The sequence below is a fragment of the Hyperolius riggenbachi genome, chromosome 1 (genome assembly GCF_040937935.1).
Source record: "Hyperolius riggenbachi isolate aHypRig1 chromosome 1, aHypRig1.pri, whole genome shotgun sequence".
NCBI classification, from domain to species: Eukaryota; Metazoa; Chordata; class Amphibia; order Anura; family Hyperoliidae; genus Hyperolius; species Hyperolius riggenbachi.
Window position 1 is genome coordinate 131,371,396 of NC_090646.1, and position 24,372 is coordinate 131,395,767.

The 24,372-nt window shown below is 42.2% G+C and overlaps 1 protein-coding gene across 6 annotated transcripts in view; it reads right to left on the bottom strand.

The window, feature by feature from the left end:
• Nucleotides 1–10,837: 10,837 nt before the first annotated feature.
• Nucleotides 10,838–24,372, bottom strand: part of LOC137546215 (uncharacterized) — a 105,510-nt gene continuing 91,975 nt past the window's right edge. For all 6 annotated transcript variants that reach the window (XM_068268438.1, XM_068268406.1, XM_068268386.1 and 3 more), the window contains 2 exons: nucleotides 16,864–16,956; nucleotides 10,838–11,019 (listed from right to left, as the gene is read on the bottom strand). In XM_068268438.1, coding sequence (XP_068124539.1) covers nucleotides 10,978–11,019; nucleotides 16,864–16,956 — 135 coding nt within the window. In that variant the 3' untranslated portion in view covers nucleotides 10,838–10,977. The remainder of the gene's footprint in view (nucleotides 11,020–16,863; nucleotides 16,957–24,372) is intronic.

The window sequence follows — 24,372 nt, forward strand, 5'->3', positions numbered from 1 at the left end:
AGGAACCCAGCAAAAGGTGCTACGCACCCGTAGAGGGAAAATTCCTGTCGGCAGATGGCGCTGGGGAGTGCAGAGGAACCAATCCTCTGTACCTCCACAAATGCCAGACAGGAATTTGTACGAAGCGCAGAACGCAATCGCAAGAGAGGCGATTGCGAATGAGAACGAGCAAAGGGACAGATTGTATGTGTGTGCGCCAATCTAGTCGCCACCCCGCGACCGCGCACACACAACAGCAGATATGAAATAGGAACACGATCACGAGAGGTGCGATCGCCAGACGTGACACAAGGCAGATCAGAACAGAATACGAGATTAGCAAAGGCACAGCAAATAATACAATGAGAACAAGGAAAATAACAAACGCTAGCTAACCGCGGACACCGCACTCATTCGCAACAGTGCACGCGGTTATGCGCGGTCTCCACGTGATAAGCACAATAGAGACAAGCACGCCTAACTAACCATTGACAGACAAACATGAAACAGAGGACGCGTACGCTTGCTTAACGGTTACCTCACCGAGCCTCCAGCAAGCGTAGCAGACAGACACACGAAAACAGGGACAAGCGAGAGATAGGATCCACAGCACTAGCGAAAAGTGGCTAGCGCGATCCAAGTACAGAGTAGCAGAACAGAAGGATCCCCAGCGCTAGCAAAAAGTGGCCAGCGCGATCCCAGAAGACAGAACAGAAGGATCCCCAGCGCTAGCAAAAAGTAGCTAGCGCGATCCCAGGAGACAGAACAGAAGGATCACCAGCGCTAGCAAAAAGTAGCTAGCGCGATCCCAGGAGACAGAACAGAAGGATCACCAGCGCTAGCGAAAAGTAGCTAGCGCGATCCCAGGAGACAGAACAGAAGAGATAGCTGGTAGCAACCGCTGCACCAGCTATACTCCAAGAACAGAGATCAGAACCATTTCCTGTCGACCACCGTAGGGACTGGACAATGGCAACAGGCAAGACAAGACAGAACAGGCAATACAGATAATACAATACTAACTGCACTAGGGAAATCTGCCTAGGGCAGATTCAGGAATTACTCTAAGCTGATGTTCAAACAGAGAGCAAGGCTGACACCCCACCAGGAGTGTTACATAGGACGAAATTCTTATGAACAGCGAAGCATTGTGGGAAAGACATAGTACTTATAGTACACGCCTCCAATGAATGTGGCCAGGCAATTTGCATGACAACGTATGCAAATTCCTCTGCAAGCACAAGCTGCAAAACTGACAGAAGCTTTTCTTTCCAGAGTCCTGCAGCATGCAAATCAAAACAATGGTCAAAAAAGCTGCCTTCCTGCACAGGCAGCTGAGCAAATCATCACAAATAGATTGTCAGTTCCCTAATTTGTAGATCTGACCATTTTTTGAGAGTGTTCCATATTTTTTTTTCATAATTGGGGAAAAATGTAACACAGGCATGGGGTATTGGAAGGTTTTTCGAATATTACAATCAATCAAAAGCATTGATTGGAATTCTCAAATAGAAAAGAAATATGAAAAATGGTATCATGTGATGCCAACTTAAAGGACACCAGAGGTGAAAATTAACTGATGTGATAAACAATTGCATCTATCCTCTTTCTTCTAGAAATGACTTTTTTTTAGATATCCCACAGATTTATTAATCTGTAATTTAAATCTACGTTTTAAGTTTTTACTGTTTAATTGTTTCTGCTCAGTGACATATTCATTGAAGTATGCCAGAGCTCAAATTTATTAACTATTTACCCCTTTTTCTCTTTTCTGCTCTTAGACCCATTTTCTGCTAGGAAAGTGTTTTATGGCTGTATTTACTTATCAGTGAGGGTTATGCTGTAGTCTGACCCAGTCCTGACAGAAACTGTCACTTGCATACCTGATACAGTATTTAAACCTTTCAGGCAGAGAAAGAAAAAAAGCAACGCAGCATAGCTATTAGTGTGCTAGGCACTGTACATACACATGTCTATCTCAACATGTCACATGTCACCTCGGGTATCCTTTAACCTCCTTGGCGTTATGATTCTTTCCGGAATTTAGGGTCTAAAAGTGATGCAATTTTTTTGCATGCTTTTAGATCCTAAAACCTGGAAAAAATCATGCTGCTAGGGAGATCTGCAGCAGCTCAGCATTCACTAACCTCCCTGGGACCCAGTACTGCAGTTTTCCCTTTGTCCTCCAGGTGGTGCTGTAACCCTAAAGTGAGATTGCTGGCTGTCGTCATGACTACAGATGGCAATCTCACCAGGGGAAAGCAGAGCCTCGGAGGAGAGAAAGAAGAATGGCGGCCGACGTCAGTATCCCCCGGAGGTGAGTTAAAATGCCTGCTGCGCACTATACTCTGCAGTAACCTCCCGGCGGCTAACATGAGTTCAGCTCGGGGATACCTCTCCTGGCATGTTTTTTCCCACCCCAAGCTGAACTCACGATTACCACTAAGGAGGTTAAAAAGAAGCTTGTACTGAACCCTGTATATGACTAGCAATGAAGGAACTGACAAATAAGAGCACTGTCTGAGGTGGGAGGAAAAATATGAATCAGCAGACTTATGTCCTGTGTATGTATTTGTTACGCATTATTTTCTATCGTCTATAAATATATTTATAATAGTAATGGTCATATTAATGTTACCACTAACTACCTTTCTAAATATAGAAGGAAAGACTTACCTGTCCATTACAGGTTTTGATTTTTACCAATATGGGTTGGATTCACAGCACAAAAGAGGTTGAGCAAGACTGGTAAGCATAAGGAATAGATGAAGAAAGTTTTTTTTCCAGGGCATTTTTCATTTCTCACTGCAAAAAGTAATTAACATAAGGGGTCTATTAAAGTCCTTCTAGCGGTCCACCAGCACCATGTAATCTGGAAGCTGGTAGCCTCTCCATGGCAGGGATCCATGACTAATATTGGATTAGAGATTGGATGCCTTACTGTCGAATGACAGCTATTCCTGGAAGCAAGTCTGACCGAGAAATATGATTGAATTTTCAGTTTTATAAGTTGGTTGGGAGTGTTGTATATTTTAAATCAATTTTTCACAAAATTTGAAGGGAATCTGAAATGAAAATAAATGTGTGATATAATGAATTGTATGTGTAGTACAGCTAAGAAATAAAACATTAGCAGCAGAGATATGAGTCTCATTTTGTTTCCAGTACAGGAAGCGTTAAGAAACTTCAATTGTTATCTATGCAAAAGAGCTTCTCTGAACTCTCTGCCCAAACTTTGGTCAGCTACAGTGCTGTTTTCTAAAGAACTTATACATCAAGGAAACCGTAAAAGACATTTTCAGATAATAATTTGACTGCAGGAAAGACCAAAGGGTCATTAGCTCTGCTCTGTTTAAAATGCAGAGTGTGGTTTGTAAACTGCAAATATTAGAGAATGATGCAATGTTATAAAAAAAGTTATATAACTGAAAATAAAAATATGAGACACTTTTCTTTGCTTCTAATGTTCTATAAATTATCCATACTACACACACAATTCATTATATCACACTTTCGCTTCAGTGTCACTTAAAGGATACTCGAACTGAAATGTGACATAATGAGATAGACATGTGTATGTGCACACAAATAACTATGCTGTGTTCCTTTTTTTTTCTTTCTCTGCCTGAAAGAGTTAAATATCAGGTATGTAAGTGGCTAACTCAGTCCTGACTCAGACAGGAAGTGACTACAGTGTGACCCTCACTGATAGGAAATTCCAACTATAAAACACTTTCCTATCTGAGAGCAAGAAAGAGATAAAAAGGGGAATGTCTTATCAGTGAGGGTCACACTGTACTCACTTCCTGTCTGAGTCAGGAGTGCCACTTGCATACCTGATATTTAACTCATTCAAGCAGAGAAATAAAAAAAGGAACACAGCATACAGTAGTTATTAGTGTGCTAGGCACTGTACATACACATTTCTATCTCATTTTGTCACATTTCACTTCGGGTATCCTTTAAATGGTGCAGAATAGATTGCCAATTTCTTGATTTAAAGACCCAAGCAAATCGTTAGGAAATTTTCAATATTTTTTGGTTTATAATTGGGGCACAAAAACGTGTATGATATACTCGAGCTGACACACAGGAAAACATGGGTCCACTCTACACACCCATCGGTACACTGCCACCCATTTCAGAAAATAGGCAGCTCACCTACTGTGACCTGGCCCTTAACCTCCTTGCCGGTTATCCCGAGCTGAGCTCGGGGTAACTCGAGCATCAGGATTGCTCTGGCTAGCTGCGTGTTGTACACCATCGCCGCCGATTCGCCGCTACCCGCCGCGCCGAGCCGCCCCTCCCCCCCGACCTCTGCGCAGCCTGGACCATCAGTGCCAGGCATAGCTGAGGGGTGGATCGGGATTCCCTCTGAGGTCCCGACGTCCATGACGTCGGTGACGTCATCCTGCCCTGTCGCCATGGCGACCGGGGAAGCCCAGCAGGAAATCCCATTTTGAACGGGATTTCCTGCTTACCCTGATCGCCAGAGGCGATCGGAGTGGGTGGGGGGATGCCGCTGCTCAGCGGCTATCATGTAGCTAGCGCTAGGCTAGCTACATGATTTAAAAAAAAAACAGTGCTGCGCTGCCCTCTTGCCGCAAGAATTGGACCGGCAAGGGGGTTAAAGAAAACCTGCAACAGAAAAAAGTGCCTCTGGGGGTACTTACCTTGGGAGGGGGAAGCATTTGGATCCTATCGAGGCTTCCCTTCTGTCCCACATTGGTCTCGCTGGGCCCCTCTGAACAGCGGACATGTAAATATTTACCTTCTTGGCTCCAGCGCAGGCGCAGTAGCAGCTCTCGGCTTGGGATCAGGCAGAAATAGTCGATCCCAGTTGGGTCTGCAATTCGCCTGCACAGTAGAGCAGACCTGATTAGGATTGGCTATTTCCGCCTTAGCCCATTACAGAGCCGCTACTGCACCTGCGCTGGAGCTGGGGAAGGTAAATATTGCAGGCGCTACTGCTCCTGCACCACAGCAAATTGTCTGCTGTGGCTTTGGAGCGGCCAAGCGAGACCACCGTGGGACGGAGTAGGACAGGGGAAGCCTCAATCGGATCTAGAGGCTTCCCCCTCCCGAGGTAAGTAACCCTCGGGGGCACTTTTTTTGTTACAGAGTTTCTTTAATAACTTTTCAGGAGGCATAAAGCACTTTCTTTTTAATAAGTTGTAGGGTACTACCAACAAGTTCACCTACATGTTTATATAATGAGAGAAAGAGCGAGATGTTTTAGAAGTGTTGATGTTTGTTCCTTGTCCTTATGACATGGTGTACGGTGACACGGTTTAACAAAGTACAAATGGCATACCAAGTATGGTGTGTTTCCATTTGCAGGCTTTTAAAACCCTTCAGTGAAAATCTCATGCAGAAATGTTGCGGCTGCTATCAATAGAGAGGTGCATCATTTTGCTAGGGCCTTAAATATGGCACAGTTAGGGGTCAAGTGGAACACGATGTTACCGGTTCAGTAAGGTCACAGGGTTTTCATGTGAGTAACTCTGGCATTGTGACATATGGGAAGCATTTCCACCGCCTTGTTTGTTTCGATGAACTCCAATGATACAGCACTGGCTCTTCGCAGAATTATCTCAACTGCTGAAGCTCCCAAAATGTTATCATTTTAAATTGTATCTTTCCAAGATTGCATAACTAAAATTTATTGCAGTGAGAATGAAAATAGTACATCCAGTTCAGCCTTGATTGGAACAAGCAAGCGTGCTGAAGCAGTTCGTTGCCAATACAAGTGATTGATTTGATTTTAATGCGTTGTTCATTTTCGCTTTGTACCTGAAGCTTGTATTTCTCAGATGAATTGCAGCACTTTGGAAAGGCCAAACTCCTCGGCTGAGAAATCATATTTCATCCCCACCTGTTTGTAATCAGTGTAATGACGCTGACAGGGTCTCACAAGACCTTATGATGACCCCACACATTTAGAATTATGTATATGCCAGGGAGGAACTTCCACAAAGCACAATTTGCATAGTGAACAATCTTACAACCAGCTGAAGAATGTTGCATAATTGCTGAAAGCAAAATTGGGGAAAGGATTGGGGTTGGAATTTTCCAAAACTGTGCTTGTGAAACTGTAGGACATTTATGCAAATCAGCATACCCTAATCATGATGCCATGCATTTATTAAAAGTGTACTCATAGTTTTTCAAAGGATAGTTTTTTCGGAATTGTTCTTCTACAGTTTAGGATCATCGCAGTAATGAAGTGGGCTTGGATTTTGTTGCTGTCACTGTTTTGGATAGTATGTGGAGGGGATAGAATTACTGTCAGAATTCTATAGTTATCTCTGTCTCCAGTGAGTGAATTTCAATTGTCTTTGGGATAGGAGCCAAGATCAATCAATGTCTAATGTTGGGAATACACAATTACTTTTTTTGGCAGATAGATAATTTCCAACAGGTCTAATCTGATTTTGATTGTTTTTCTGATCAATATTCTCATAGAAGTGAATGGAAATTGATTGGAAAAATGTTGTCCACTAAATATGCTGAAAAAGCTCATTGTGTATCCCCATCATTATATATACCTCACTGTAGATGCACTAACTGTTTGTGTGAGATGTGTTTGTATCCAGTGTTATGCCTGGTACACACCTGATGATACATCGTAGATGTCCTGTGTATCATCACTGTAAATAAGCTGCATAATAAACTCTATCCTGTTTGCACATTATTGGGAGTATCTGCCATGCAGAGTTCAGCTAATTGTGACATGGTGTAACTGGAGTGGGCTGAAGCTGAGCGATTCTTTCAACATTTTGCCTGGGCCCTGACGAAGCGAGTGTTTTTAAGACCGTGAAACGTACGTCAGGCCATTCTTGACAATATCACATGACACATGCACTTTTACTAAGTTTGTCATATCTGTTTTCCATTTAACCAATGTTTTATCTTCTGAATCATTACTATCATGGGCCTTGAGACCCTCATCTTGTTTTTTGTTTATTATATTCTTCATGGCGTGCCAATAGAGGTGTGATAAAGTCATTAATGGAGGTGTGGTGAGGGTGTGGCTTTTACCTGGGTATATTTGAGCTAAATAAGTATCTCTCTTTTTCTGCTAAGCACAGTTGGGCGTTATCTAAAATCAGTAAAGGAAGTAATACTACATTATTGATCAGGACTCCCTTAAAGATTGCTTATGTATAAATAATGTATATGCTGTAACAGGTCCTGGGGAAGAGCCCCATGGAAAGGAAACCAGAAGTGAGAGGGATATGCATGCTGCCATATTTATTTTAACACTAGCAGTTGCCTGGCTATCCTGCAGTATCCTCTGCTCGTAATACTTTTCGCCATAGACCCAGAACAAATTGCACATTAGGTGTTTCTGGCAGAAATCTGACTAGATTAGCCACATGCTTGTTTCAGGTGCGTGGTTCAGACACTACTGCAGCCAAATAGACCAGCAGAACAGCCAGGCAACTGGTATTGTTTAAAAAGAAATAAATATGGCAGCCTCCATATTCCTTTCATTTCAAGTTTTCTTGAAACAAGTACCTGCTCTTCTCTCAAACCCTGATATGAATTAGTTAAGAAAAACAAACAAACATGAAAGAAGTTAATATTCATTTCAGTTCCAAGACTAACTCTGGTTTGAACAAAAAGTTTTGTATAGTTTGTGTGACACAACTGTACAGATCTCTGTACACTTGAAATGTAAATATTTTCAGTCAGTTACAGATGTTTGAAAAGCTAAGGTGATCATACAGTACCTTACAGCTTTCTGAAATGAGACATAGGGGCACCCTCAAAAGCCACATCTGCTCCCCTTCCCCACACCCCTGCCTGTCTCCACCTAAACAAGAATGGCTTTTCCTAAAAAATATATGATCAATGTTACTATCATTATATTGTCTAGATGTGCCCTAGTTCTAATAGATTTTCCTCAGATTCACAGTATTTTTTATTGAATCTAACGTTTAACCTGTTAAAAGCATCCGATGGTGGCCATAAACAAAATCCGATAAAACTAGGATACTTCTGATCTATATTATGTTTAAAATATAAATTGCATATTGATTAGGAAAACAGTTATTTCCCAGATTGATGTAGGTGAGTGGATGTAGGATAAAGCAGGTGCAGCACTCGATTGGTGTTCCCCCAGCATTGTACTACAGTGAGCAGTACTAAGCTAGCTGAGGCACTGGGCAGATCAACACTATGCTGACTACCCTGTTAACTATCATTATCAGTCAGATATCAATCTGAACTAAAGCCCATCTAATAGGTTCATCATAATACATAGAGGGCTTTGGTTCTGAAATAAGGACTATTTCTCTAAGAGAGGAACACTTGAGTGCTATGACTAGCTGAGACAATGTATTAAATTGAACCCGAACTCTTGCACAGCACACAATAAAAAAGTTTTCATTTCACATATAAATGCTGTAAAAATGCACTGCACTGAACTGTGTGTGTAGCTACATCACAGTGATATTAGCCTTATCAGTAGCTGTGAATAAGAGCGCGGTGGCTCTCCCTGTACAGATAAAGTCTAGGCTTAACCCTTTCTGCACTCTCTTAAGATTAATCCAGTTAAAACTTCAGGGTTTTTTAGGATTTGTGTATTGTAATGAAGAATTATTTTCCCCTAAAGGTTATCATGCTGTGACTAATCTTTTAGAACAGAGAGGAAGTTCTCAGTTTAGATCCACTTCAAGGCACCCAGAATAATTTTTGTCACTACCTTTCTCCCTCGGAGTGAACTTTTGCTGCCTACAGAACTTATATGTTGTCCACAGAAGCCAGTAGCAACTTCATGTGTAGAAAATGCGTGAGGCTGCATGTGAAAAATCTTTATTTAGGAGATGGGCATCCTAGTGTGCACCTGAGGCTTGTAGCCACAGAATCACTGGACAGCTGGCGTCCTATTTATAGTATAAGCCTGTCTGATCTGAATGTTGTAAAGTGCCAGGATTAATTGAACTGAATTCCCAGAAGTAATTGAGGTTCCCAGTCATGTAATCACTAAGACCGTCAAACTACTCACACTTAAAAAGTTCTTTATGAATAAATCATGTCACTGGGAACATTGTCTTTTCTTGCCACATCATTTCTATAAAAGCACATAAAAAAGGTCTATTTGCCTTACTTTCCACTTTTCACCGTCTGCTTGAAACAGAAATATAAAGATCGGTACACAAAAATAAGGCCTTGGTTGTCTGAAAGATGTTGCCCTTGTGCTATATTTATATTCTACTTTACAGATTGTATAACCAGTAGTTGTGGATTATACTAGATATCATGCCTGTTGAGTACACAGTTAACTCAGTAAACCATGCATAAAAAGGTTCTCTTATTTTTTACTCCCCACAAACCCCTTCCCCCTCACTCACACAGATACCACATCACACACAGACACGCACCACACCAAAACCACGCACACACCACACCACACAAACACACCCAACATATACACACCACACAAACACACATTCACAGACATACTTGTCAACTTTTGGAACCAGGAAAACGGGAAACTAAGACACGCCCCTGCCACACCTTAAGCCACACCCTAATTTTACATAAGGCGTGTCTCCCTACCCTATATATTTCCCTGGCATCTAGTGGCCTTCCTCCCTCCCCACTGCAGTTCCCTGGCATCTAGTGCCCCCCTCCTTCTCCTATACAGTTCCCTGGTGAAACAGTTACCCTGGTGTCTAGTATTCCCCTTTCTCCTCTATACAGTTCCCTGATGTCTTGATGTCTAGTGCACCCCCCCCCCCCCCCCCATACAGTGATCTCTGGTGTCTAGAATTCCTCTTCTCTCACCATACAGTGCTCCCTTGTTTCTAGTGGTTTCCTATCCCTCCCTGATACAGTGATCCCTGGTGTCTAGTGGTTCCCTCTTACCACCACCATGCAGTCATCCCTGATGTCTAGTGTGCCACCCTCCCTCCTCATACAGTAATGCCTGGTGTTTATTGTGTGCCTGTCTCTACTCACTACAGTGAACCCTGATGTCTAGTGGTGTCTCCTTCCTTTCCCTATGCAGTGATACCTTGTATCTAGTGTGCCCCCCTTCCTTCCTCACCTCTATGCAGAGATCAAGCACAGGGTCAGGGAGCAAGTCTTGGTAAGTTACTCACCTCTCTGCACAGCTCCAGTATCACCCCTTTTAGCTGCACACAGAGCCAGCTGAAATGACAGCCAGAGTGATGTGGCATAATCTAAACTTGAGCTGCATCACCTGGGCAAACACTCCAGCCAGCTTGGTGTGTGGCTGTATCCTTCTTGCTCTGCATCTATCAGGGCACAAGAGGTGTGTGTGTGTGTGTGTGGGGGGGGGGGGGGTCTGCATGACATGGGACCATGCCTCCAAACCCGGGGCAGTCCTGTCAAAGTAGGAAGAGATGGGAGGTAACCATTACATAACTGCCTGTTTACTGCCCCTGCCAGTCCTGTCTATGGTGAGAGTCACAAACTCTGGCTGTCCAATATGCGAGATGCACAATATCAAGCTCACTTGAAGAGAAATTTTATTTTATATAACTTCATGAAGAAAACTGTTTATTTTTTACAATAGTAACTTCTATTTTATTTAGTAAATGTTTGCCCATTGTAAAATCTCACCTCACCCTGATTTGCTTTATTACATTTATCAGAGATGCCACCATCTTTACCGCTGGCAAGTTGAATCACTGAGGAATGTATTTTTTCCTCTGTAAAGTAAGCAGGAACATCACAATCTCCCAATATGCTCTGGGGCAGAAGGCTTTATGACATCATAGCCTAGCCTTAACATCACTGGAAGGATGATTACATACCAATATGAAGCAATGTTTATAAGAAGTGTTTCTAATGTGAAACCAGGATAATTACTGGTAAAGTAAAAAAGGATATCTTGAATAATTTATTACGTTCTTCTATATGTCATTGCGGGTACCTCTTTAACTATTCAAAAGAGCTATGAGTGGCTTAAAAACTACATACAATATATTACAATGCACAAAAAGTTTAACGTGGACGCATACATTAGAAATCTAGTGGATTTGAATTCTTCAGGTATTCCTGAACCTGAAAGACACAAACATATAGTTCATGATTAGACAGTTCTTTTTTTTTTAAGACAGTAAAGTAAACCTCCTGCGGAAAGACTAGAGAAGACAGAATAGTACTGCATGTTCTGCATATGGTCCATTATGGATTTACTCTGAAACATATGCAGAATATGCAGGTCCTTTTCTTGCAGGGATTGGGCAGTGAAGATCATTCTCCAGCAATGGACAGCATGTACAAAATAAAGAGTAAAACATTTAATCCAAAAAAAATAGTAAAATATTTAAGCCATTTTTTTAGTACTTCACTAATCAGTGGCTACCTTTCTAATGCCACATTCCAAATAAAGTATAGTTTTATTCTTTCAGAGATCTGGCCTGGAAAATGTAGAAGTCACAGACCCTGCTATCACCATGGAACCACTGCGCACCAACTAGTGAGCGGAATGTGAAGGAGTGCTATAGGTGCAGATTGTGAAATCGTGTAACAGATGTGTGCACTGAGCAGTGGAATCTTTCTGTCAGTGATGAGCAAAAATTATGATATTCATTTCGTATTATAATTTTTCGCAAAAATAATGTAAAAAATGACTTTCGTGCGAAAAAAGACATCGAAAATTATTTTGTAATACGTATGTGATTTTTTTTGCATTTTTGTCTGAGGTAAAATTACACATTTTTCAAACATTTTCGCATTGGAAAGGAAAATCTGTTTCCTTTGACCATATGGGAAAATACAATGTAATTTTCTTGAAATCGAAAATAGCATGTTCAATGCAAAAATAAGGTCTGACATTGGCCAAAAAAATGATTTAGATCAGAAGCTAACCATTTTGCATTAAAATCTGTTGGTGGCCATATTTGTTGCATTCTAGAGCTAATTGCAAAACTGCTGTATATACTACTGTTGCCAATATTGCTATTGTGGTCGGGGGCACCACAGGAACCTGTCCCAACACCCAAGTGAAAAAATGATGTAAAAATGTAGTGTGTTTGCAAATCAAACACAGAATCTTGGTAGGAATACACGTCAATTATGGCAGTTCCTGAAATTGGGCTGTTTTTTCCTCTTGAGCACAATCTTGCTTCAGTACACATCAGTTTTTTTGGGTGAAATTGTCGAAATGTAAAAAAAAATTGTGACAATGACACTACACAGTGAAAAAAAATATATTTTTAAAGAATCAATTCCCCAAGCCTTTGTAAGTCCTTAAACCCATACAGGCTGGTATTGGCCAGGAAAGCTGAAGTCATGAATGTGCGGTTCCTCTGAGCAATAGTAGCCCACATACAGTAGTTCATAAGCTACATACACACGGGGGACCTTTGTGGCTAGTCGCTAGCGCATAGGGAACGCGCGCGCAACAGCTCCGCCCGTGCGACAGCTATCTACACTTCTCTGCCCAAAGGCAGAGACGCGGCGGAAGCTGTCGCCGCAGGTTCCACCCTCCGCCGGAAGCTCCATACATTGTGTATGGAGTTGCTGTCGCTAGTCCGCATACACACGGCGGACTAGCGACAGTTGCGGCGACAGCTGTTGCCGGCGATTGAACAAGTCAATCGCCTGGCAACAGCTCAGAGTAGCGACGGTTCGGGGCACGTTCGTCATACACATGGGTGACCTGTCGCCGCAACACGCGCGTGCCACGTGGTTGCGGCAACAGCCGTACCCCGTGTGTATGAGCCATTAACCTTTGGTGGTACTTTACAAGCAGTGGCATTTCAATAGGGGGTGCAGAGGTTGAAACCACACTGGGGACCCTGGACCAGAGGGGCCTTACTTCATCCTTCTTATTAGCTTTTCATTGGTGTTATGCTGGTAATGAACACATCTATATGTGCATTGCATAGTGGTAATCTTTAACTAACTGTTTCCTCTGCAGGTCACCAAAATACACTACAATAAGAGTATTACAGTTAATATAATGGGAAAGGAAGATGCATTAAATATAGATGTAATATACCTTATTAGATGTAATATTACCTGCAAATAAATAAAAATGTAATACTATACCTGCAAGTCGATAACCCAAGCTTGAAGGAACACTGAGTGTATGACCAATTGCTAGTATTAAAGGGAACCTTAACTGAGAGGGATATGGATGTTTCCTTTTAAACAATACCAGTTGCTTGTCAGTCCTGCTGATCTCTTTGGCTGCAGTAGTGGCTGAATCACACACCTGAAACAAGCTAATCCAGTCTGACTTCAGTCAGAGTACCTGATTTGCATGCTTGTTCAGGGGCTGTGGCTAAAAGTATTAGAGACACAGGATCAGCAGGAGAGTCAGGCAACTGGCATTATCTTTTTAAAAGGAAAAATCCATATCGTTCTCAGTTTAGGTTCCCTTTATTGATAGTCCTTCATTAAATTAGTGGATAAAAGGTTTCCTGGATGCTTTTAGGCAAATCTGATACCTTTTTCCACAATTCAACTGATTTTATCGTCCACGTCTAAAACGCGTTGGAATTTTTTTGACAACTGTAGTGATACCTTTATATCAATCACTTTGGGTTGCCAGTTGGAGGTTAACCTCAAATGTAAAAAATGATCATTCCAGTATGTCAAAAAAGATTGTGCGTCCTCCTCAGAGGCATCCCAAATGAGCAATAGCTTGTGTATGTACTGTACCTAACAACAGAAGAAAGAAACGGGTTGCCATCTCCAACGTTGTGGAGCTTCTTCCACCAGAACATAAAAAGATTGGTTAGGAATGACAAACATTTTGCTGCCTTAGAAAATCCACATCTCTGGAGATTGAACTGACAATCAAATTGAAAATAATTATGGTCAGAGTAGTCAGCCAAGTAAACATATGAAGTCTCCAGCACTGAACGTGTGGGGTCATGCCCAGTGGACCAGAGGGGCCCTCCTTCAGCCACTGTTTGAGCTCTTCATTGGTGTTATGTTAGTAATGCACGTATCTGACTCTGTGGGTGTCCTTGGCAGCTTTTGGCACTGAATATTAATTGTTCTGTATAGAGAGCTTGAGGGGGCCTCATGTTAACTCGCACTGGGGCCCAGAGCTCCTTAGCTACGCCACTATTCATGGCTGGTCATCTCCACATTGAGAGAAGTACACTGTCAGCATAACATGCATTATACACACACAACACCTATGTTGTCATTGTCTTCATAAGGTGCATGAGTAACATACGTTATACAAGCAACCTAGGTGTTGCATGTAAACACGTCACTTATATTGTGCAACTTGCGTCTCAAGCGCAGCGTTGACCTGGTAAACTTGACGGGCCCAATGTATGCATGTGAAAATTAACAGACTTTAGTGAATATACCCCACTAAAAGTTGTAGGAATCTCTTGCTTGTAGGTATTACTTCTAAAGACTGTGCAAGAAGATATGAGGTTAAAGATCCCATGATTTTTGGCCATGTCAATTTAAGTTGTTAGTTGTTGAAATATTTTGTTAACTATTGAATACAATTTTTGTTAACTATGGAATAAACAAAGAAGAATAACAATTACCATATTTTTCAGACTATATGACGCTCCCGACCATAAGATGCACCAGGTTTATAGGACAGAAACCAGGGGAAAAATATATACTAAACCTGGTGCATCCACTGTGAAGGGGCATCTTGTGGATTATGCCCCCATTGTACCTCATGCCCCCTTGTACCTCTTGTGTCTCCCTGTGTCCTCCTCTGTCCTCCTCTCTGCCTCTTCGTGTCCTCCTCTATGCCCCTTTGAGCCCCATGGAGTCCTCCTCTGCATGGGCACAGTACAGGGAGACCCCAACATTGAAGCAGCTTGGAGGTTCGCATTGGCAGGCATTTAGAAGTCAGGAACTCTCTGCATTTGGACCTAGAAAGTCACAGTGACACCCCCCCCCCCTCCACACACACACACACATACACACTTTTTGAGGAGAAAAGGGTAGTCGTATTGTCCAAAAAATACAGAACTTTGTGCCGCTTACAACAAAAGTGTATGTTCTATACAACCATTATCAACTTTTAAGGACTAAAGTAAGGTATTGAACTATAATCTCCACTTTTTAAAATAATTTTGTTAGTGTGACAGATGAATCATGGTGACAGTATTACGGTACATTTTAATTAATGCCTTTAAACTAAAAAAATTGCTAGTGTAGAATTCCTTACCTTATTCTCTCATCATGCAAGGTTCACTTAGCTAATTTACTCCACACACAGTACAACTATTAAAATAAAGCGTTTCAATGAAAGCAGAAAAACCGCAGGTCAAACAATTAAGTGGGTTGAATTTGTCATCCTTTCTATGCCTAATTGACATAGATAATTACAGATTGTGTTTGGCCATCTTTCTTTCTCTGCACATGATTGTGACCCGATTCTGCTTGCTGCTGCTTTGTTCAGTGGTTTGTCCTCGTGGCTCTCCTTCATGTTACGGCCAGGGATAAAGCCATTAGTACAAATAATAACTCTCACGTTCCGTCACACCAGTGATCTGATGTTCTGTATGAAATGTATCACATTTATGTCACGTTTAATATTGCTCATCAAACATGATTCATAAATCAAAACAAATGCCATAGGCTAGGCTAGGTCCTGACAACGCTCAACAGTGCCGTGGGCAGTGACAGCGCATACAGGAACGTGACATATGTTCGCACATGTCCGTTGCATCGGACATATCATAATGAGCTGCAGCCATCACCTCCTGCATAAAGCCCAATGGTGATTGCCAGGAATAATATTGTAAAGTGTGCCATTATAAGTGTAGCGATTGGAATTTGTTTCCAAACTTGTCATTGCCACTTACTGCAGCAATCATAAACTAGACCATCCGAGTCACAAGCCTCAGGGTCGGCGCTTCCATAGAGGCAGCGGGGGCAATTGCCCCAGGGCCCCAGAGCCTGTGGGCCTCCCCAAGGTGCCCCTCCTCTCCTCTAGCTATGGTGACCCATGAGAGTGGGGATGCTGTGTATTTACTCTGTGTAGGAAAAGGAGAAGGTGAATAACGGGGACCCAAAAAATGATTTTTAGGGGACATATGGTGAACACCTAACCATATTGTGTGACCGGGGGGGGGGGGGGAGGGTATGGATCGGGCCTGGCCAGCCAGCTCAGAGGCCCTGGGGGTGATGTGGTTAGAAGTAGGGCATCAGGGCGGCCTCCCAAGTTATTTTTGTCCCAGGGCCCAATTGTAGCTAGCATAGGCCATGACAATCCTTCCTCAAACAATCCTGCAGCCAGGGGAGTCAGATGGGAGGCAACTCAATTGATCTGTAACTCAGGAACTACTTCAAAGGAGGATCAGCATAGGAAACAGGAAGTAGGCTTCATAACATATTTCCTTTAGGGTGCATATACACATCCAGTTTTGATAGACCAATGACTGGCCAATTGAACCACCTCCATCAGTGGCGTAGCTAAGGAGCTGTGGGCCCCGATGCAAGTTTTACAATGGGGCCCCCCAAGCACTATACATAACAATTTATACGGCGCACCAAAATCTGCCAATGGCAACTACAGTGTCAGAGGTACAAGAAGGGGATGGGGAGCAGTTTGTTAATGATTACTACTATCCAAAGTATCTACAGAAGTCATTATTATGAGCATAGGACCAATAGAGAGCTAATTCTGTAGTTAAGGGAGGGCCCTTCGGGGCCCCTCTGGCCCAAGGGCCCCGATGCGGTCGCTACCTCTGCACCCCCTATTGCTACGCCCCTGACCTCCATGTAGTATGAGGGCCAACAGATTTTGAATACTATGAACAGATTGTGTCGGTAAGCTCCAATATTACATGGAAGTGGTTAAATTGGCCAATCATTCAAACAAAATTGTATGTGTGTACGAGGCTTTACAGAGTATACATCTTTATAAGGGGAAACCCCCTTTGCTGATTTGGAAACAGAATATACCTGATTGGAACCGAAGTGTGATTCAAACTCTGAGCCAAGTGCCGTCCTTCTAAATACATCCATGGCCAAATGTTTACTCATTTCTGCTGTTACCTGCAAAATATAGACATATTTCATACATAAATACTTTACCATATTTACTATTTAAACCCAACATAGTCCCCGTTCCAAATTATGTTATTATGAGCTAATATCTACATCACACTAGATGCCTGCAAATAATAGGGAATAGACTGAAACAGGTCCACTGATCTGTGTACTGTTCACTGAATAGCTGTCTGTTGAAATCGGCCATACACTGTCAGATCGTTAAAGGGACACTTTCAAACCAAGTGTTCTAAAATGACAATGTACAAATAATGTCTAAGCAGCACGGTGGCGTAGTGGTTAGCTCTCTCGCCTTGCAGCGCTGGGTCCCTGGTTCGAATCCCAGCCAGGGCACTATCTGCAAAGAGTTTGTATGTTCTCTCCGTGTCTGCGTGGGTTTCCTCCGGGCACTCCGGTTTCCTCCCACATTCCAAAAACATACAGATAAGTCAATTGGCTCCCCCTAAAATTGGCCCTAGACTACAGTACTTACACTACATAATATAGACATATGGCAATAGTAGGGATTAGATTGTGAGCTCCTTTGAGGGACAGTTAGTGACAAGATATATATATATATACACTGTACAGCGCTGCGTAATATGTCGGCGCTATATAAATACTAAATAATAATAATAATAATAATAAGTAGCTGTGTAAACATTTCCCTACTTTTCATGCTAAATAGAGGCAAAATCTGTAATTCCCTGTGTGTAGATTTTGGAATGTTTCCTTTGCAAAGGTGAATCTCTGTTTCAATATTACACTGTTCTTTGCATATCAGACTGCAGAGTTACTGTATATGAACAGCCTCTGGTGTCAGGTTTCACACACAATTACAAATGTTTATTTTGCACATAAGTTACATTTCCTCTGCTCTCTGCAGATAGCTCAGTTAGAGACACAGGCAGCTGCCAGTTAGAGCTTTCTCACACACTGGGCTAACAGATAGCTTTCTCACACACTGGGCTAATAGATGAAGTGTGAGGGAATCCCCCTCTCCTCACGGTTCACTGGTTTGTCAGTTTTGGCTTCAGTAAAATGTGAAAGGAATTTGACAACAGCAAACAAAGAGATAAGCATTTAAATGTATACTCCCGTACTTAGCAGCACTTCCTAAACAATTCCTATCTCAATTGAAAATAACAATGTTAATTAATAGTATTCCTTTAATTCATTAAAATGACGGTTTGAAATGGAGACCCAGCACACTATCCTTTTGTGATTTTATCTGTCATTTTAAAAAAGATAAAATAAATATTTAATATTTTACACGGTGCTAATCCTTTTTGAATACTCTCTTTTTTAAACAACATGAATTTCTGGTTGTCCTGAACAATAGCCGACCTTTAGGACTACCAACTGTCAGATTCCATAAATGAGTAGTATGAAGAGTATAGGCCCGACTTCCCAAGAACTCATACTGTCCATTTACTGTCTATGAAATACTGTTATGCTATCCAAACTTCCCATGGAAAACAAGGCTGCTACAATCCAGTTCCTTTTCCTACCCATGTCCACTTTTACACAAGATTACGGGTATTTTTTGGCAATGGCATATTTATTTCTTGTTACTGCTATACAGAATGCAATTGTATGCTAAAAGAACAAACGTGACTACAGACTAATCCAAATGTTATGAAAGCAGTACGGCTGTATTGTTCCTAGCCTACAGCCCTAGCCAAGATGTGACTAGATGTGTCCTTCAACACAGATTCAACTATTCTCTGCAGAGTTATATAATTTGTTTACAAGTGTGAAAATCAAAACCACAATGCCCTGATGACTCAATGCATTATACTGTATAAGGCTTTGACAGCTTATTATTCTACAGCTGGCAGACAGCAAAAAGATGGCTGGATGCTCCTCACCTACAGCGAGTCTCAGTCACCTCATGTGGAACTTACAGTCATTTCTTCAGTTATGTTACCCATGAAGCTCAGAGTTGGGCAGACAAAGAAATGACACAAAAAGTAAAGGCTGTGTTGGATAACAGTGGATAAAACTAAAGAACGTAAGTGATCTGGCACGCTTGGCCTGGATTTTTTTTGTAAATGTATGCATATGCAGGCAAATGTTTGCAAATTCCATCTGGGTTTATAAACTAGCAGCTATGCAGCTCAGTCATGTACAGGCACCTATAGTGAGAACCTTTTATTACAGAAGAGTTCCATAATAGCAGCAGTAGCAGCATTGTACCATGTTGGCCATCAGTTAAGGTAGGTAGATGATACTATTTATTGGCTAACTTTTTAAAGACTCAAAGTTTTTGGTATAATAGGCAAACTTCTTCAGACTCTATGTGAGATCTGGGGGATCATCTGCCTTCAGTATCAGTACCTATGCCCCAATCACCTCCACACAATTCACCCTATGGAGCATCCCCGCTCAGTTGAGGGATGACCAGTGCATCGTCCCAAAACTTGGTTACAACCATGCCTTTAAGTGTGCAAGATATAGACACTGATGACTAGGTGGCAGAAGTACCACCAAATCAAACCAGACACACAGACAAGAGTAACAGACAGCCCAGGGTCATACACCGAGGGTCATACAAGTTACCAAACTAGGTAATATCATAAGAATGGTAAATCTAGGCAAGCAGGGGCGTAGCAATAGGGGTTGCAGAGGTTGCGACCGCATCGGGGCCCTTGGGCCAGAGGGGCCCCAAAGGGCCCTCCTTCAACTACAGTATTAGCTTCCTATTGGTCCTGTGCTCATAATAATCACTTCTATAGATACTTTGAATAGTGGTAATTAACAAACTAACAAACTGTTCCCCATCCCCTTCTTGCACCTCTGACACTGTAGTTGCCATTAACAGATCTTGGTGCGCCGTATCAATTGTTATGTATAGAGTCCTTGGGGGGCCCCATTGTAAAACTTGCATCGGGGCCCACAGCTCCTTAGCTACGCCACTGTAGGCAAGGTTTCAGTCCAGGCAGCAATCCACAACAGTAGTAAGGTCCATCAAAGGGTCAGTCCAGGCAGCATTCCAAACAGTTTTTAAATCCAGGCAAAGGGTAAAATCAGGAGGCAATTCAAAAGAATAGTCAGAGTCCAAGCAAAGTGTCACAACAGAAGTTCGAGATCAAATACAGCACACAAAGAAGCTAGAGACGCTAACTCTACCACGGGCAGTTAATTCTGAGCACAAGCAAGCTTTTATATCATCACTCACCAATCAGTGGCTGGCCACATACACCATCCACCAATCAGACGCCAGCCTTATTTTCTGGTATGCCCTCACAGCTGACAGCACACTATGAAAGCTGGAGGCTGAGTGCATAGGCTGAGCGTGTGACCCTATGCACTCATCTCTCGGAGCTGCCACACTGCGCGTGCATGCACCGCCGCAGAGACGCTCATGCTGTCGTCACAGACCGGCGCCGACTCATGCAGCTCCGTCATCCTCCTGGAAGTGACTGGAATGCTGCAGGCACAGACAACAGGTGAGTTCATGACATTCTGTATTGTTGAGAATTGTTGAAACTGTTAGAAAGCACAACCCACAGTACTTGTATATTAAAATATCAGAAGGAAATACATGGATTTTTTTTTTTGGTAATGTAAATTGTTATTAAGATGTACTAAACACAATAAATAAATAAAAAAATAACATTTATATTGCACTTTTCTCCTGGCGTACTCAAAGCACTTGAGCTGTAGCTACTAGGGTGCGCTCAGTAGGCATTAGCAGTGTTTTCTTCTAATATGTACCGGGCTGTCCAGTGGGGAATCTGAGCAGCATGGGGAGATGGCAAGGCGGTATGTATACTTTTTTTTTTTGGTCCCCATCTCAGGCTCCCTTTAAAATTTGCATTGTTTATATGAATAATACTGGAATTGATATTGTGGCGATCTGTTTCTGTGCTGGTTTAAGATGTGAAAATTAATAATACATTTATAAAAAAAACCTGTATTGAAAGACAACAAAAAACTGCTTATTTAATCCTAAGGCCCCTTTCACACTGGGGTGTTGCGTTACTTTGTTTTATACGCAGGGTAACTTAACACCAATGAAAGTCTATCGTCGGAAGTGATGTTTTTCGCTGCTAGCCAACGTGAGGGAAATAGCGCGTTGGGGGCCGGCTTGCGCAGCAGACGAGAAATCATGTAAGTCTATGGAGCCACACTTATTTTAAATCATTCAGCGCAAATATTCTCGCATGTGCCGAAGCCTATTTTGTCAATACAGTTCCGCGCAATTCATCTTTTTGGCCACAGGAAATGAGCGCTTCCTGCTTGGCCTGATCCCAGAACAGGGTTTACCACGTAAATCACTGAAGGCTGTTTTTGGCGTTGCGGTGCGATGCGACCCTCGCATTGCACCGCAGCAATAACACTGGTTAGCAGTTTGAAACCCCCCTAAAACGTTTGTGCATTATGAATGGTCTAAAGGTACATACAACGCGTCCAACAAAGTGCACGACCAACGCCATGGCATGACCCACCCCATGACAAACCGTTTACCCAACTTGTATTTTGTGCACACGAACTAATTGAATGCCTAACTCATTAACATACTGTGCCAGCAAGCAAAACAATGGAATGAACGACATTGCTGCATTCAATACAAGTATGTTGTTCAAAGGATGTACACATGTGGCCAACTGCACGATATCAGCTCAACCGTCACATAAGTTGATCTGGCAGATGGATCAAGCAAACCACCTGTTATCAGTCGCTCATGTAGTCGTTTCCCATGCCTACCACACTGATCTATTTGAGAAAGGGTAAAAATTACTCCAAACTCATGTGGTAGTGATGTATCTCTACAGCGACATTTCACTAAAGCGGAGGCTACTATGTTAATTAAATTAGTAGCGGTCGCTCTAGTGATGTATTGCGGTAGCGATACATCACTTCTGCTCGGCTTTGCTAAGCAGTACTCAATGCTTAGTTACACATGCTACACTGCCACTAGCGCGCGTAGTGTGCACAGTAAGAAAATTAAGTTGCGTTGATTTAATAGCGCGAGCTACAGGAGGCTGCTCATGCTATTTTGGTTAGTAAGTCAATCCCAAAGTGTAACCCTGGGAAAAAGTTCCTCTTTGAAGCATGACAGTACATTATAGAAGATTTTCAATGAGGTAGAAGAGAGCTGTAACCTGCGTATGGCAGTGTGTACTGTTACAATTCATTAAATGAGTTGGTTTTTGTGGTAAATACAAAACATAGTTGGCAGGCATCTAATCTGGTTTTGTTCCAACCAGCCACATAAACTTCAAAGCATTAGGCAGCAGTCCAGTGCGTGCCTGTGTGATGTCTGGGGGTTTTATTCCATATCAAATATCACAGACTGTTCAGTCTTATGTAACAGCACTGATTCATTCTGCAGATCTCTCATAGCATTAAGGTTATAAGAGGGAATTTGTTTTCAGCAGCTTTATAGAACAGTAAAAGTGTACTATAGAAAAAAATAAAGTCTACAATTAGTGATGAGTAGACATTAGGTTTCAGCAGTAGAGATGTCGTGAACATAGATTTTTCCGTTTGCGAACGGCGAACACCTACTTCCGCAAATGTTCGCGAACAGGCGAATCTGGCGAACCGCTATAGTCTTCAATGGGCAGGAGAATTAAAAAACCTATAAAGACTGTTTCTGGCCACAAAAGTGCTGAAAAAGTTGTTTCAAGGGGTCTAACACCTGGACAGGGGCATGCCGGAGGGGGATCCATGCCAAAAGTCCCACCAGAAATTACGGGGGTGGATGCAAAGTCGAGTTTTAATCCCTAAAGGGCAGAAATCACATTATGCACAGTTCTGGGTGTCAGTGGGCTGTGGAGTGTCTCACACAGAGAAATGCAATAGTACTATCAGACTACAGTGAAATAATAATGCACTGTAATGGTTCTGTGCCTGCAACTTAATGAGGCAGCAGCACAGCAGTAGTGTGCACACAGGTCTGGGTGTCAGTGGAATGTGGAGTGTCACACACAAAAAAAACACAGGAGACTGATGTGCTAGCCATCAAAAGGGCTGTTTGGGATGCTTTCACAGCCAGTGAGGAACAAGAACACAGGCCGAGCTAATGCTTTCCCTACCTACCTGCAGCAAGTATGTCCCTGCTCTCACTCACAGTCAGCAGCCAGCAGAAAAATGATCCAATATGGCCACTGCAACTGCTTTTTGATAGGGGGTCCAGGAGGGGGTGCTAGCTGATTGGCTGCCATGTGTCTGCTGACTATGAGGTAAGGGGTCAAAGTTTAGCTCAATGATAATGTATAGGGGGCAAATCGAACACTCCAAATGTTCATTGTTCGCCGCGAATGCGAACAGTGGATGTTCACAGAATACTGCTCGCCGGCGAACAGTTCAGGCCATCTCTAATCAGCAGGTTTTGCAAAAGTTGAAAAGGTTTTGTCAATCAGTCAATCAATCCAATTGCTTTTCCATTACTGCTGAGACAAGAAGGGGAATGTGCTAAAGGTCATTTGGAAAAGCATGTACTCAAGATTAGAAATCATAGAAAAAAGCAGAAGAGCAGTTTCAGGTCTCTGAGGCCTGAAACCCACTAGGAGTGCTTTCCTGAGCGCTCTGTGATGTGAAAAGCTCTGCTAATGTAATGCTATGGGTGTGGTCCCACTTGAGCGATGTGATTTTATGAAAATCCCCCACAGCATTGCATTAGCAAGAGCTTTTTCAAGTCACTAGTGCTTAGAAAAGACTGCTAGTCGGTTTCGGCCCTCAGAAGAGAAGGACCAGGGAGAAGAAGAGATGTGATGAATGAGTAAATGGTAAACTTTTTTTCTACATTTGTTTATTCTTTAGCCCACAGTTATATGTCAGTTATACAGACATATGGAAGAGATCATGAGCAAATAGCTTTTATTTTTTAAGTACAGAATACTGCACTTTGCAGCATTTTTAATAGGGGACGTTTGGGTTATTTTTGGTCTATTACACAAAATCCTGGATGGTATGAGTCTCTATACACTGGGCCCCCTTTATTACTCAGTATGTGAAGTAGTGAAGGTTCTTTGGCTCATTTGCAAGCCTTGCCCTTTGTCCTCCAAACATACTGATGGTCATTATTGCCAAACAATCTTGGATCAATCAGGTCAGAAGACATTTCTACAGAGATGGTCCCATCATTCCCTTGAGAACTGCAGGTTCACTTTTTTTGGTAACTTTGGAGCAGTGGCTTCCTTACTCTGCAATCTTTCCTGTTTTGTCAATATGGGATGTTTTATTGTGGATATAGTTATTTGTCACCCTATTTCCTCTAGCATCTTCATAAGATAGTTTGCTGTTGTTCTAGAATTGATTCCAACACTTTTTGTGCTGACGCATTGTCTTCTCCAGGATTTTCCAAGCTGTGCAAAGGTGCAGTTTACAAAGTGTTTGTAAACTTGTAACCTACTGGAATTGTAATGGTCAATAAAAAGTAAAAATATCCTTTCTCTGAACATTGTTGTA